The sequence below is a fragment of the Protopterus annectens genome, chromosome 16.part0, assembly GCF_019279795.1.
Source record: "Protopterus annectens isolate FY-2018-M chromosome 16.part0, PAN1.0, whole genome shotgun sequence".
Classification (NCBI taxonomy): Eukaryota; Metazoa; Chordata; order Ceratodontiformes; family Protopteridae; genus Protopterus; species Protopterus annectens.
Genome location: NC_056750.1, coordinates 657,500,334 through 657,516,836, shown reverse-complemented (window position 1 = coordinate 657,516,836; position 16,503 = coordinate 657,500,334). Strand labels below are relative to the sequence as shown.

At 41.8% G+C, this 16,503-nt stretch overlaps 1 protein-coding gene across 1 annotated transcript in view; it reads right to left on the bottom strand.

Moving 5' to 3' along the window:
* Positions 1–16,503, bottom strand: part of TOMM20 (translocase of outer mitochondrial membrane 20) — a 198,893-nt gene that overhangs the window by 142,823 nt on the left and 39,567 nt on the right. The window contains exon 2 of the mRNA XM_044058161.1: positions 8,624–8,670. Within this exon, the coding sequence (XP_043914096.1) occupies positions 8,624–8,670 (47 nt within the window). The remainder of the gene's footprint in view (positions 1–8,623; positions 8,671–16,503) is intronic.

The window sequence follows — 16,503 nt, the reverse complement described above, 5'->3', positions numbered from 1 at the left end:
TGCCAATTTGTTTAAAAATGTTCTGAGAAAGTTGTGGGGTTGAAGTTGCTAAGATTACGAGTGGGAATGTAATGGTGTTGATATTGGGTGGAGTTAGCGGAGTGATGAATGAAAGCAGGGAAATGGTCACTAAAGGTGTCTGGGATAGTGCCAGAGTGAATTATTTTGTTTGGATGGGAGTCTAGGATCCAGTCTATGATGGATCCTGGGGGGGTGAATTTTGTTATGACGGGTGGTTGAATGGATTACTTGGGTGAAGTTGTAGAGGTTAATGGATAGGGGGGGAGAATGCGTGCTGATTTTATTCCAATCAATATTAACGTTGCCTACAATGTAAGTTTCATACTTTATTTCAGTTGAGGCCCAATAAATTTTCAAGGGTAGAGATGTTGTCGCCTGGGGAGATATATAGGGAAATAATGCAGATATTCTTATATTTATTCAATCATAGGAGACTTGCAGTTAAGTTCAGTATTTTTGAATTGTGGAGTTGGGATTTGAAGAGGGATTAAGGAAAGAATGTTAGAGTAGATTAGAGCAGAGCCGCCACCTTTTTTTATTTAAAATAAATCGGTCATTTCTGTGGATATGGAAGCCAGGAGGTAAGATTTCAGAGTCCGCAATATGGGGTTTTAGCCAGGTTTCGGAGATGGCTAAGATGTCAGGTTGGTTGTGGTTAATCCAAGCTTGTACTTTGTTATTAAGGCTCTGGGCACTGATAGTGAAGAACTTAAGAGTGTTGTGAGAAGGCAGAGGAAGAAGGGGGAGGGGTTGTATGTACTGGGAGAAGTAGGGGTGGGGGGAAGGAGTTATTTGTAGTGAGACAAGGGCCGGTGTTGGGATGGATATCTCCAGATAAGTCTAGGACATTACAAGAAATAACTTTTCGCCTTTTGGGTTTGTATAATAGGAAGCTGATTGGGGTTAGCAGTAGTTTACGAGTAAAGGTTTTTGTTGTGGTGGTGAAGTGTTTGGGATAGAATAGGTACAGTAGGTTAGGTGGAATAAGAGAAGACAGAGTGGAAGTGAGTACATAAAGGTGGTTGCAGATGAGTGTAAGGGATAGTTTGAATAGAAGTTAAGCATGGGGGTGCTTTGGAAGAGTAAGAAGTAGTATAATAAAGAGGAATTAGTAGTGCAAGAAGGGAGCAAGGGACCCGGACAGTATAGAGGATTGGGGAGGGCATGTTTGGAATGGGGGGTATTGAAGGTAGTATTATAGTGGAAGTGAACTGGCCTATTGAGGAGGAGGTATGGAAGTAGAAGGGATTATATTAAATTTACAACGAGGAGACCAAGTAGAGAGAGGTATGGGATAGTGGAGTGGGAGGGGTAAGAGTGGGAGGGGTAATAAGGAGAGGACTATTGATTAGTTAATTGATATGGGTGGGAGGAGTATGGGAAGAATAAATAGAGGTGCTGGGGGTGGGTGGGATTTGGGGGCAGGGTAGGGTAGCAGAGTGAGCCCACAGGGCGAACAGAGGGGGTAGAAACAAATGAAGGGAACAGTTCAGGAACAAATCAGTAAGAAAGCAGACTACTGAAGGTAAGTCAAAGGTAGGTATGTAAAGAGGTGAGGGAGCCAGGAGTTACAGTTGTAGAAGGACAGCTGGATGGTTGTAGTAAAAAAAAAACACAATTAAGAGGAAGAAAGAGGTTATGCCACAATTAAGTGTTGAGGCCAGGGGAATGAAAATAATTATATTATAAGCTGTGGGACAGGCATATAAAGGTAGTGCTGGATACTGGTGCCACCTAGTGGACAGATTGTATTGCAGCAGAGGTTCCTTCAAGGAAAAGGCTAGGCAGGGAATTGGAAAGGCAGTATATTCAACTAAGGGGAAAGAATAGAGGTGAGAAAGGAATACTGGTTACCATATAGAGGGGTAGGGGGGAGTGAGGCTGTTGGCTGTCCCGGCTGGGAAGCGTTCTTTAAACCACCTGGAAGCGTTAAGGTTACCGACTTATTCTTTTACTGCCAGTCTGTTAATAACATACTTTCTTGCTTCCTTTTCACGGAGGGTACAGGGATATGAAGGCAGTAGGATGAGACTACAGGTAGCTTGAAAGGGTCCTTGGTTGTCAGGTAGGCAGGTACTTAAAGTCCTGGTTCAGGAGTAGCGGGGAAGCTGGGAACTTTTTGAGAGAGAAAAAAAATGTATAGGCAAGAAATTAACAGGCAGCCCTTAGTAAAAAGTACAGGCAAAAATATCCTAGGCAGTTGAAGTAAAACATTGTCACTCAGCAGACATAGATGCCATGGAACAACAATTGCAAGCTAGATATACATTTTGTCTACGTTAGTTAGGTGCATGTATTTAGACAGACGCAGTGCAGTGAAACTCTAGAAGATACAATTACACATTCACAAAATGCTCACACAACCAAAAATACAATAATATTACTGAGGTACCAATTATGCAGATAGTAATTGAAACAATGTAAGCATGTCTCAACAGACAGCTATGCTAGGTAATCAAAGACTAGACTAGAATGTCATAAAGCAAGTTAAATTAGAGTAAGCAGATATTTCTAGTTCTTACAGAGGTACATATAACTGAGAGAATTGTCCAAGAAAAACAGGTAGATGGTAACAACGCTTTAAAATGAAGCACCAAAGCTAGTCAATATAGCAAAGAGCACCGCTCCTGATCATTAAACAGTAATAACATTTCCTAAATATTTAAACAATTAGATAAAAAAAATGGGGCTTGCTTTTGTAGCCCATTTCCCAGCGCTTTAAGTTTGGGTCATTCACTGGCTAAGTGATCATTCACAAATTTTAAGAAACACTAAGCTATGTTTTAAAAGGTGAGAGTTCTCGGCTATTTAACCAAATAAGAAAGTATGGTACTAGCTTTTGTTGCCCACGCACAGCACTTTAAATATGGGCAATTTACTAGCTATGAGAGCTGTTACAAAAAAAGAAACACTAAGCTAGGTTTTAAAGGGCGAGAGTTCTTGGCTATTTAATCAACTAGGTAAGTATGGTACGTGCTTTTTAGCCCACGCACAGCACTTAACAATGGGCCAAGTAGTAGCTATGTGAGCGGCTAAATGAATTCATTATTTTAGGCACTAAGCCAGGGTGTGAATTTGAGAGATTTTCTGCTGGCAAACCAGCACAGAATCTGTTTGGTCTATGTGCGACTACGCAGTAAAGGAATTCCAGGTGAAGAAAAGAAAATTCCTGGCCATTACAAACAGAACAGCTAGAATGTGTGGTTTAGATAAGAAGTCACTATGTCCTAGCAATTATGAAGGGGAGGCCACTTACATTCGCTAAGAGTGTCAAAGTCAGTATTGGAGATTTTCAAGACAGTCCCTTTATAACCAAGCATTCGTTTTGCACTTCACTAACATCTGCACAGTTTAAGCAGCCAATTTGCAGAGCCGCTAGGCATTAGTGGAAAGTAAAGCTGTATAAGCTTTTATTTCTCTGCAGACTACTCAAAATAAGTTTATAACCAACAAACTAGTCAAAGATATTGAAAAATTTCACTTAGCCACAGCCAAGAAGAATCACGTCTGAGCTGAACAAGCGGCAAACGAGATAAGGGTTGTTAGTGATGCATCATGGGATACCTCCTAGCCCTGAGCCAACCAGAAGTTTTTGAACTACAGTATGGCCGAGTCGGAGCAGAGGTTCAGCTCCAATCCCAAGTGTAAGAATGAAGGCAAGAGAGGACTACAGAACATAATCCGTTTTATTTTTGCTAAGACCAGACAGGGACACCTCAAAAGCAGATTTAATCATCCCCTTCAACAGTTTTCTTTCCTTTCCACTAGGGCCCAGTAACTGAAACCATGGCAAATATAACAATCTTCTTGCAAGTACACTGGACCCAAGCAGAAAATGCAGTGCATGTGCCCATCAAAACTGGGAAATTTGAGGTTACACTCCAGACTTTTTTTTTTGTTTTTAAACCAGAGGTACCTTTCCCTTTGTCAGTCTTGCTTATACCATGATAAACACGCACACATACAAACAAACACACTTCAAAATTATATCAACTAGATAGAAAGGAAGTGGGCTACCAACAATGGTAGAAGGGAATACTTGAAGGTAAAGAAAGCTACGAGCAATGGCAGGAAAGACTACAACGAAGTTTAGAAAGAAAAGTATACAATACCATTATTTTTTTATTTTTATTTTTTTTAACTAGGAGAAAAAAGAAACTAAAGACTACCAATGATGGTAGCACAGAGTACACTGAAATGTATAAGAGAAGCAAACAGTGATCAAAAAAGGGTAGGCTACAGAAAAATACCACAGCAACAACATTAAGGAGGAAGAAACCTACAACAAGGCATAAGACTAGGAAAATAAGATAATATAACACTAGCAGTTATGCTTCTGTCACAGAAAAGCAGCAAGAGAGATCAGAGGTAAATGGGAGAGGAGCATTCTGGGTAGGACTTAAGCTCAAGAGTGTTTTTTTGTTCCTGTGGGCTGTAGTAACAGCAAAGTCAGTTCCGATATTCGGAACGAAACCACATAGGCCAAAGATAAATGAAGACTGACATTGGATCAAAAAATACAAAACCTGAGAAATGGATATGGATAGCAAGATAAAAAGTAGTTAAATGGTTTTAAGTCCCTTTAGGTGTTACACACAAGCCAGGCATATTTTTTATCAACAAGAGAAGTTGTGGATTGCAATTAATAAACATATGAAGGATTTTATTGAGAAAGAAAAGACGACAAGAATCAAGTGGGATAAGATGATTATTTCAAACAGAACAAGGCAGATTGGGATTACCCAATTTGATGGGGTATTTTCAGAGCTACACAACTGAGGCACATATACATAGCACAAAGTGGAAAGGTATGATGATGAAACTGGGGAAAGCTCAAGAAACAAGGACAGACTGGGATTTTGGATTCAAATCCTTAAGGAGAACAAACACAGATTATATTCATAAAGTAGAAGAAAGTATTCTAAGCCAACACAGAAATGTACAAAGGAGAAACGAGATTCTGCCAATAGGGATGACTGCAATTAGATTGCAGACAACAGGCAAGAGGGGGCAGGAAGTTTTAGGAGAAAACTGGAAAAAGAACAAAGGTATTGGAAGCAAATAATTATAGAGGGAAGAATAAAACAAGAATTTATCTGGACTGAGGGCTAAAGATTAATATCAATCCTTTATAGGGAAGGCAGAATACAGGCAAATAGAAGGAAAGAGAGAGATCTGAAGTGAAAGACCAGCACTAGTAGAGTTTTTAGTAGAATCTAGAACAGAGGCTGCTGTAAAAAAATGAATTAGTACAGTACATAAAATACTGCATGACAACTATAAGAGGAGGTTTGAAAGGACTTGAAAGAGTGTAGATACGCAAGTCAAACAATGGGGATATATGCATGTCACTCAAATATGCAACAAAGTCTAGAAGATCTAGGATCTTTGCTTGGGGTATAAAAATACCAACACTTTCAAGTAGACTCCAAAAATTTTTTCCACAGGTAGATGGCAAACATTGGAAGTGTGATGGGGAAGAAAAAGGCAACTGGGAACATATTTTCTGGGAGTGTAATGAGTTAGCAGACTTAAATTCCTTGCAGACTACTCTATCAGAAATACTGGGTGAGCAAACTGGTATAAGTAAGGAAATGGTCTTCTGAGCTATGATACAGAATTGGAACTGCCTAGACATGGTAAGGCCTTGCAAGAGTCTAAATTATGGCGACTGACAAAAAAGCAATTAGTACAAAACGGAAAGCAAAGTGTAAACCAACTGTACTAGAATAGTAAATATAGTAACACAAATAAAACAACTGAACTGGGAACTTAAGGACATGAGCAAACTACATAGAAAAAATGGGAACTGTGGGAAAAAAAACATGCAAAAGAGGAATGGGTAAAACAATGCTGGATTTGAATGAGCCAAGTAATGTTTGCAAATGAAATTATGTTAGTATGGTTCATTTACATAAACGTATGACTGCCTATGTCATAGGTGACACTTTAATGAAGAGGTTTCTTTTAAAAAGAATGCTATGAAGAAATACGAGAAGTCCAAACAGTGATGTGATGGAGTCAGAATATTTCTTATCCTCCATATCAGTAGTAGACTCCAGAGAAGAGTACAGGTGTTTACTTAAATTAGATCTTTCAGTAGCTCTTCAAAAGAGTCGCTTCAGAAGGGGGAATTAAGAGGAAGAGACCTTTGATTTACTACACATCTGCACAAGATGTCCCAAGAAAGGCTGCAGTCCCACTAACCTGCTGTAGACAGAGAGACTGGAAGGTTGAGGGCTCAGAAGCAGGCTGTTCAAGCAAGGAAGGAGGTAGCATTAGGGCTTGCAAACAATATCAGAGGGAACAACTGCAAAACTGTTTCCTGGTTTGACACTAAGTTGACAGCTGTACTAACGTGGAAAGACCTGGCACAAAGGAAAAATCGTCAGGCAAGCTACAGTTGGTAGTTAGCACAAGCAGCAATGGTACTTGCAAAACAGATTTAGGAGGACATGCGACTCTGGGAATGTTGATACAAAGCCATGACGACACTACTGTACTCTGCATCGATTTAGGCCCCAACAACAATATCAAAACTGTCTACGTCATCAAGGCCTGCTTCCACAGAATAAGTTCTGATTGAACAAATTGCAGCACAAGCAAAAGAACAGGAGCCAAATTTAGTAATGTTGGAGGAGGGAGAGCCAAGGATTCCAGAGTTCCCACAGAAACAGCAATGAAACAAACCACTAGAGCATCTCGCATGAAACCTCGATGGTCTACCCCCAACCTATCATAATCAATGAGAAAAAAGTGACCAAGCCTAGATACTGTAGCCTTGGGAAAACAGAGTCAGTGTGTTTAAAACTTCATTTTTTTTCATGAGGGGACTGAAGATTAGAACTTGGGGGCTCGCTGGTATTTTCCACAGACAGACTATACAAGTAAAGCATACTATATATTTTTTTTTTGGGGGGGGGGGGGGCTGTCCACAAATGGATCACTTCTCCAAGTTATAGTCATCCCAAAACAAGATCAGCTCTTTGTACATTTTGTCTTGGAACAAATCTCTCTCAAATAGGCACACTGATGGAAAACCACACAATTGCCCAGCACTCAGATGTAAATGGCAAATAAAGACTCAAAACTTAGCCATGTGGTAGGCAAATCAAAGTTTAATCCTCCATATCGGTTTCAGCATAACCACCTTCAATCAGTGGAATACCAACAATTCTTGGTGAAAAGTGAAGCAAAAAAAATGTAAGACCACTCAAAACAATCGCACACACTAATACACTGTATCACACGGACTTTTTTTTTTTTTTTTTTTTTTTTTTTTTTAAATAGGTTCATAGGTTGGTACTAGGCTATTGGCCTAGCCTAGCCATAAAAATTCCCTGGCTATTTCTTCCCACAATATTTAACTCCCTGGACCCCTGTCTAGTAGGCTGACTGATGTGATCCCTGGGATGAATTTCCTATATCTCATCCAATCATCAAGATTCCTTTTGAAGAGGGCCAAAGAGGCACTCTGCTTGACATGTATGGGCAATCTATTCCAGAGTTTAGGGAGTCTCTGGGTCAGGAACCTATCCCTCCAGCATGTTTTGCTCATTGTGATGACAAGGTTTAGATCCCTGGAGCGTGTGGCTCTGAGGGATTGGGATTTCTTTAAGTGTAGCATGTCCAACAGCTCTGGGTTTGACATGGCCTTGTATGTTAAGCAGAGATCGCCTCAGAGTAGATGACATGCGACAAGAGTATAGCTAGAGTTTTTTTTTTATGGTAAGCATAGGGCAGCTGCTTTAGCCCTGTGATTCTTTTAGTGAGGTACTTCTGCGGCCTTTCCAGTTGTTGCAAATTCTTGAGAGGTACATACCAAAAGGGGTGTTGTATTCTATAACGGGACTAATGAGGGATGAGTACAGTGGGACAATGACTTCCTTTTTCTGGATGAAAAGGCCTTAGTGATGGTGTCCCACATAGGATTTCCTGACTGTTTGATGTGGTTATCGAAGGTGAGACCACTGTCCACCTGTGTCCCCTAGTCTCCCATCACACTTTTTGGTGTTTAGTGCACTGCCACCTATGTGGTAATTCACAGGTATATGTTTTTTCCCCAAAGGGGATAACTATACATTTCTTGGCATTGAGCTGGGAGCCCATGGCTCTGGCATCAAGCATCCGTTTCTGTAAGGCTCTTTTGTAGAATATCCACATCATTCGGTGATTCAATAATGGCTCCCAATCTGCAGTCATGTTCCTTAGTGTTGGCCTGTACTTCTGAGAAATAGATGCCAAACAAGATCGGTCCAAACACTGAACCCTGAGGTACTCCACTTGTCTGGAGCTGGATTTGGAGTCTGCTACTTTTACAGTGTGGGTTCTGTCAGTAAGCCAATTGGCAACCCATCGAGTGATGTAGAGATGAATGCCCAGCTAAGTAAGTTTATCTATGATTCCAGAGTGGGGATGGTGTTGAAGGCCTTGGCAAGGTCCAGATAGGCTGTGGGGACCACCTTACCCTCGTCCACAGCTCTGGAGACTGATTTGAAGTAGTAAATCAGGTTCAGGAGACAAGATCGGCCCTTCATGAAATGTTTATGGAAACACATTCAGTAACTTACATTTTACAAACATAAATGAACAAAACACTCACCTTAGAAATGCTGGCTCGCTCTTTAGCTACTTTTTGTTTCTTCCTTCCTGTAACACCAACATCAGAAAATTACAACTCTGATCCAAACACATTCCATTCTTATTGCTTTCAATGATCATAAAATTTAGATAACATCCTACCTCAATAAATAAAATTTACATAAAAATCAGTAAAGACATTCCATACTGCAATATGAAAGTTAGCTGACAATTATACTAACAAATAACTATAAAACATACATCAATTCTTGTTTAAATACCAAATTTTCATGATTAATTATCGCGCTAGACCATACCTCTCAACTGTCCAGATTTTTGCCTCATAATTTTGGTATATCCCTTATAAAATCTGTTATTTTAGGACTTCAGGTCACCAAATACAAGCACTTCAGTTTTAGACCTTTCTTTCAGAAAACACAAGTTGATGCAAAATCTTATTCTAGAAAATTTTAAGTTTACAAGAATATTTAAAGCTTGTTCCCATTTTGGGGCCTTTGCCCTCCCCCCATTATTTTTGGCTTGCCCAGAGTTCTTGTACAAAGTGGTTGAGAAGTACGAGCTAGATGCATCACTGATCAAAATCAGACCAGTACACTAAAAATGAGAATGACATAATATAAATCTATCCCTGTCTCGACTCTCAATGCAATTTGCCCTATTTATTTCAAAAGAAATTTGTATTTATCTCCTTAAAGGGAACATGTAATAAAACTTCTATGAGGCCCAGTTAATATTCCAGGTGTTTTAATTAGTAAAACCCCATCTGGTCAATATGGTTGTATATTATCTTAGTTTACAGAGTAAAATGTTCTGCTTTATGAGGAGATGTAGTGTTATACTGATTTTTGAAAAAAGTAAAAAAAAATTTATATTAAAAACTAGAGGAAAAATTAATATTTCCTCACTAATATCCAAATGCTTTAAGAGGAAGACTAAACTTTAGACTGACCCTACCTTAAATTAACACTCAACTTGACCTTTGACAGCATAGCTTTACTTTCTGGTAATCCAACTTTGACAAATGTATTAGTTTTATGATTAATTTAGCACATCCATAGATTTTAGACCAACTGCTGGAGTAGCTGACTTGGATCTTAAACATCTGATATTTAAGTTTTTATTCTACTTCACCACCACCATCATCTTGGGTGAATAAATATGCTGATGAAGACCAGCTTTTTTTTTTTTTTTTTTTTTTAGTACAAACCAGTGACAATATAAGTAGCTAGACTAATGATTATGGTTTTTCTTTTAGTTCTGACAAATTAAAGACTGGAGAACTTCAACTTTTACAAAAAAGAAGTTATGTTCTTACCATAACGTTCCATGTGAGTTGTTCAATCTCTCCGTTTGTTCTTTACACATGCGTCCCAAGCACCCTAATCCTGGGTGGCTCACGGGAGTATATTCCTGAGAATGGTGGAACCAAAGGAAGCCCTGTCCACTTTATAATGAGTGATAAATGAATGTAGGAGGTTTGGACCAAGTAGCAGCTGCACAAATGGTGTCCAAAGGTATACGCGCTTGCGCGGGCTAAAGATGTAGAAACAGCCCTGGTAGAATGAGCTTTCACCTCACGTTCTAAAAGTTGTTTAGCTGAAGAATATACAAATGTTCTACAATCAGCAATCCATTTGGAGAATGTAACTGGATACAAACGTTTCTTATTGCCTGCAAAGGAAACGAATAGTTGATCAGATTTCCTAAATTCTTTTGTTCTGTCAAAGTAAAACCTCAATTGTCTGTGAACATCAAGCTTATGTACTCCATTCTATTAGCATGATGTCTAAAAAAGTAGGAAGGTCAACAGACTGGTTCAAATTTGCCTCTGAGCAGACCTTAAGAAGAAAAGTTGGATTTGTTCTTAAAGACACTCTGTCAGGGTGAAAGACTAGATATGGGGGCCTGATAGAAAGTGCTTGTAGTTCAGAAACTCTACGAGCAGAAGTAATAGCCACTAGGAAAATTGACTTCCAAGAAAGGAACTTCAAAGGACAAGATGATGCAGGCTCAAAAAGTGGAAGAATGAGTTGAGATAGCACCAAATTCAGATTTCAAAGAGTAACAGAATGTCCGATAGGTGGCCTAAGGTGCAGAGTCCCTTTCAAAAAGGTTTTACATAATCTGTGGGACATAATGTTTGAGCCACTGCATCCCACATGGAAGTTAGATATGGCAGCTAACTGAACCCTTATCGTAGAAGCTGCAGCACCACCGTGAAATAGTAAAGTCAAGAATTCCAGAATACTATGAATACAGGCAACATAGGGATCAATACCATGCTGAGAAGCCCAATGAACAAATCGCCTCCATTTGCCATTATAAACTTTCCTGGTGGAGACTGAGAGGAAACTAAAATATGTTGAACCACTGGAGACAAATCATGTGACCTGGCTAGATTGAGAAGTGCAGCAGCCAATCTGTCAGTTTGAGGGAGACAAGACAGGGATGAAGAATTCCCAACGAATGGGTCAAAAGGTCTGGCAATGGGTCCAGAACCCAAGGTTCTTCCACTTGGTATTGCTGTAAGAAGGGGAACCATATCTGCAGAGGCTAAAACAGGGCTATTAGTCCTTCCCAGGCTTTTGGCTTTCTTTAAGAATATGGGAATCAGAGGGATTGGAGGGAAGGCATATAGGAGACCCGAGGGCCAATCATGTACAAGTGAGTCCCCTGGGCTGTCCCCGGTGGGGGGTACAGGGCAAAGTAGCTTCTGCATTTGGCATTCATCGGAGATGCAAAAAGGTTGCAGCAAGGCTGGCCCCCATCTGCGGAATATCCTTTCCACCACTTGTTCTTTGAGGGACCACTCATGAGGCAACAGACTGGCTATGCTCAGTTTGTCCGCTATCACGTTGGATGACCCAGGTATGTGCGTTGCTATCAGAAAGTGCCGCCTGGTGGACACAGCCTACTGCTAAAGTCTCAGGGCCTCTCGGCATAAGGGGTAAGACTCGGTTCCCCCTTGCTTGCTGATTTACTAGACTGACATGTCGGTCTGTATTGCAATAGTCTCTCGTGGTAGAGAGTTGTGAAAGTGTTGCAATGCTAGAAACACCACTCTCAGCTCTAAGACATTGATGTGCAAATGAGATTCCTTGTCTGACCAAGTGCCTTGAACAGTTCTTCCCTGAAATAGCCCCCCCCCCCCAAACCCTAGCAGGGAAGCATCTGTGGTCACTGTGGCTGTGGGAGGGGGGAAGTACAAATGGGTGACCTACAGTAACTTGGTGGCTGTTCAACCACCAAAGAAGGTCCTTTTTGCAAGCATATGTCAGAACAATCTTGTGAGACATTGGAAGCTGCTAAGACCAGTGTGCGAATAGTAGCCATTGGAGTAGCCTCATGTGCATTCGTCCCAGAGGAACCGCTATGAGTGTAGCTGCCATGGTGCCCAACAGTTTCAGAACCTGGAATGCTGGAACTCTCCTTTCCATTAACAAATGGGACACTTGACTTCGCAAAGATATTACTCTTTCTTGAGGCAATCTGACCAAGGAGGTGGTGGTGTCTAGATCTGCTCCTATAAAGGAAATATGCTGCGACGGCAACAAAGCAGATTTTTCGAAATTTAAGGTTATGCCCAACCTGGAACACAGTTTGATAGTGTAATCTCTGGCGCAAATTGGTTGATGCCTGGTGGTGGCAGTGAGGAGCCAGTCATCTAGATATGGAAACACCCGGAATCCTAAACGTCTCAGGTAAGCAGTAACCACTGCCTTACATTTGGTGAACACTCTGGGGGTTGTGGTGAGACCAAAGGTCAGAGCTCGGAATTGGTAGTGACTGGCCCCCAGCCAGAAATGCAAGTGATCTCTGGATGGCCTGGCCATTTTGATGTGGTAGTACGCATCCTTGAGATCTACAGAGCACACCCAATCGCCAGTTTCAAGAAACGGGAGTATTGATTGAAGCGTGACCATCCGGAATGTTTCCTTTTTGACAAAGGTATTTAGTTTGCTGAGATCTAAAATGGGCCTCCAGTCCCCTGTTTTCTTTGGAACTAAAGAACCTGGAGTAAGTTCCGGATCCTATCTGGTCCGCTGTGACTGGCTGGATGACTTTTTCTAGCAGCCTTTGAATTTCTATGGTTGCTAGATTCTGCAGACTGGAACGTCTGGGATTCTTGTACGAATGGAAGGGGATTCTGAAAAGGGAATGATGTAACCTCTGGTAATTATGCTTTTTACCCAAGAATCTGATGTAATTCCTAGCCAGGCGTCTGGGTATAAAGCTAAGTGACCCCCGACTGTCTCCAGAGCAGGACGGTCAGGCCTCCTCTCAGTGCTGATAGGGCTTGCCAAGGAACTGCTCCCTGTCACCCTAGTTCTGCGGACCCCCTCTGCCATCTGGGTGGCATCATTATTACCCCCCCTCCTCTGCCCCTGGAGGGGGGGGGTCACTGTGTGTGTTCTGGAAGGCTCCTTGAGACTTTCGGAACCACATTTTTCCACCTTTCTGCCCTTTGGGGTATGGTGTAGTGGGGGTGGAAAAACGGACTCCTACGGCAGATAGAGTCTTTCCTTCCTGCTCACACCTAGTGAGTGTCTCCTTGACTTTAGGCCCAAACAAGGAAGAGCCATCAAATGGGGTATTAAAGGAAGACTTGAAGGCTTCCACAAAGGAGCATAAGTGCATCCAGGATTGTCTCTGCAGAGATATCGCTGAGCCTGCTGCCTAGCTCAATCCATCGGGTGCATAAGAAATAAGCCGCATGGACGAGCTCACAATAGAATTAAGGGTGTTAAGCTGTGCAGTTACTTTCTCCAAAACAGCATAATCTGTTTTGCCCTTGAAGACGGGTAAAGTGGGTCAAATAGTGGAGCGATCTCATTGCAAATGTCGCAGAACTAAAGATGCGTTTCCCATATCTCTCCATAGTCCTAAGAGTCATTATTAGGAGGATGAACAGAAGACGAGGTTTCTGACATCTTTCTTGGTGGCTGCCGCCACCACCATAGCCTCAACGGGGACTCCCTTTGTAAGAAAGGACCGGTCTTGAGGTGAATAAATGTGTTGGACCTCCGAGGGACCAGTTCCATGGAATCAGGAGACTCCCACACCCTTCGAGCGACCAAGTCCATTAATTCGTCAAAGGGCGGAGTAACCCAGGAGGTGGAAGGTTGAGACCCAAAGGCCTTCAGGAGCACTGACTCGTCCTCAGTGGGGGTAAGGGACTGCCAGTCACCCCTCTGCCTTAATATTTCCAGGATGTCTGCAAATAAGATATCCTCAGAGGAGGACCGTGGGGACCCTTCTGATTCTTTAAGTCAGTGCCTGATGTTAAGGATTCCTGAGGGGAATCTAAATGCCTCCTCTTGCACAGTCTTTTTCTGGGGACTTCATCAGTCTGGTGAACAGTCAAGCAGGGATCACCCAATGGTGTTACCTGAGGCTCTGAGTCTCGACGCTTGGTGGGGACTTGTGGTGTACAGACAGAATGCAATCCTTTAGGGGAGGAAGAGGTAAGGGTCTTAGCAGACATGACCCTCCTCATGACATCGAAGGCACCTGTTTCCCAACCCAAGGAGTCCACCGGTTCTGAAGAAGACGGCAACCTCCCAGGGGCAGAGACCACGGGCTCTGAACCAGAGGATGGAACTGAGCTCATCTGCGCCGAAGCCCCAAGAGGGAGAGTCGGAACTAAAGCGTCGATTCGACTCTCTCCCCCCCGGAACCAGTGAGAGAGAGTGTCGCCTCAGACACTCTTCAATCAGAATGGCATAAGTCAAGGTCAACAGAGCAGAGGGCACTAGAACAGGCCTCGGCTCAGAGGGTTCCACCACTATCAGATCCTCTCTTTCTGGCTCTGAAGGCTCAACTAGCCTCGAAGGAGCAGAAATCATGGTGGGGGGGTTGTAGGCTTCGAAGTCAACTTGGTCGAAGCTGAAAGCAATTTGGCCAGGGCCAGGTTCACCAAAAGTCTCTGCAGCACGAGGTCCACATCGATATAGGAAAGGGTACCGGAAGAACGGGGCCGAAGGAGCCAAGAAGCCACCGACTTAAGGATCGGAGACTTAAAACTTCCGACACCGGCTCCAACACAATAATTTGGCTCCGAGGCAAGAATTCCATGCAGGGCTCCGAAGGCTGTGGATCCGGCGACCGAGTCTTCCCAGAGGTGCTCAGAACAGAAGACTTGTGCTCAGATGACACCTTAGAAGACTTCGACCTCTGAGGACTGGGAGGTCTGGTCAGTCTTATCTAATGCTTCTTGAAAATATGGCTTCAACAGCCCTCTATCGACCAATTTCCTTTGCCTCTCTAATAAAACCCTGCCACTGAAGGAATGACAAATAGAGTAATCTTCTTGTAAATGTAGTGGACCCAAGCAGTACACACAAGAAACATGGTTATCAGTGATGGACATCTGTCCACAGTAGCACCTTTTAAATCCAGATTTCTGTTTCTCAGACATTATAAACAGAAATTACACAGAAATATCAGATCCCTGATATCAAAAAGTAGAAACCACAGAACTCCTTAGAAAGTTCAGATCCCTGAACTGCAATGACCAAGAATAATGTGACACAAACAAAAATTCAAATACAATAATTCTAAGAAAAATAAGGGGATAGGGAATTACATTTGACAGAGCCCTGTCAAGTAAATGCAACTCAAGAAAGGCTAAAGGCCTAGGAGCAACCGCTCCAAATTAGAAGACAAAAATATAATTTCCAATTAACTCACTGAACAACAATTACAAGAAATATGAGAAGTCTCACAAATATCAGATCCCTGACAGTCTAATAAGAAATTTTAAATTCCTTTAAGATAAGAAGGTTACTGGCCCAAGCTTCCTCCGAAGATCGTGCGATCCGTTGCAGCGGCAAACTAGATCTGGGGTTGGTAGGAGAGCATCATGGGATAGGGACTGTGCCTTGAGCTAACTCAAAGATTTTGAGCTTGGAAAGTGGCCGACTCGGAGCTGATGGATCGGCTCCAAACCCACGTGTAAAGAACAAACGGCGAGATTGAACAACTTCACATTCAATATTTCTGAAAAGTGCAGCCTTGGAAGTAGTTAAGAAATCAGCATTTCACCTCTATCAAAAGTAAGGCTTTGCACTGTCTGGATATTATGCCAAGGTCTCACTCACTCAGGGATAAATGTCACTTGCTCTGACTTGGTGTACTCAAGCCTTTGTGAGATGCACAACCACATTTTTCATATACAATCAGCAGAACAAATGCACTGATTGCAGTGTGTACACCTCAGTCTACAGAAGTGTATCCCATCTGTTAGAGATTGGATTACCCTAAAAAAATGTAGGCAATGAAATCTGTACTCACTCCATTGCAGACACTGTGGAGGGAAAGCAATTTTAATGTTCAAAGCATTTAATGACTATCTTTTCGAGTCAATGCTCAACCATACCCAATACTTTGCCACTTAAGCACAATCAATAATTTTATCCCCAAACACTGTTCTAGGTGAACTACCTACATTACTACTAATTATCCACAACATTTTTATGAGATCATCATCAATTAGACTCTCAAATTGGTTTAACAATGAAACTTAACTCATTACAGACGAGTGCACCTCCAGGCATTTCTGCAATTACCTCCTACTAATGCCTCTAGGTGTCAAATATTGCTAGTTCATATTTGTATTAATTCCAAAATGATGCTAAATACAAGGTATCAGAAGATTTCATCTTAAAGCTTACACACTGGCAAACAGCTGTCTTGATAGTCGATCTAATACAGCTTGAGAGATTATTTGTACACTATTTGCATTGTAATAATTTTCATATTTCTCTAAATATCTCAACATTCAGGAAACACACAGAGCTATATAGCCTCATATGAAAACATATGAAGAAATTCTTGCTGGCAGTATGAGTCTTGCTTGACTGGTTACAGAGATGTCATAAG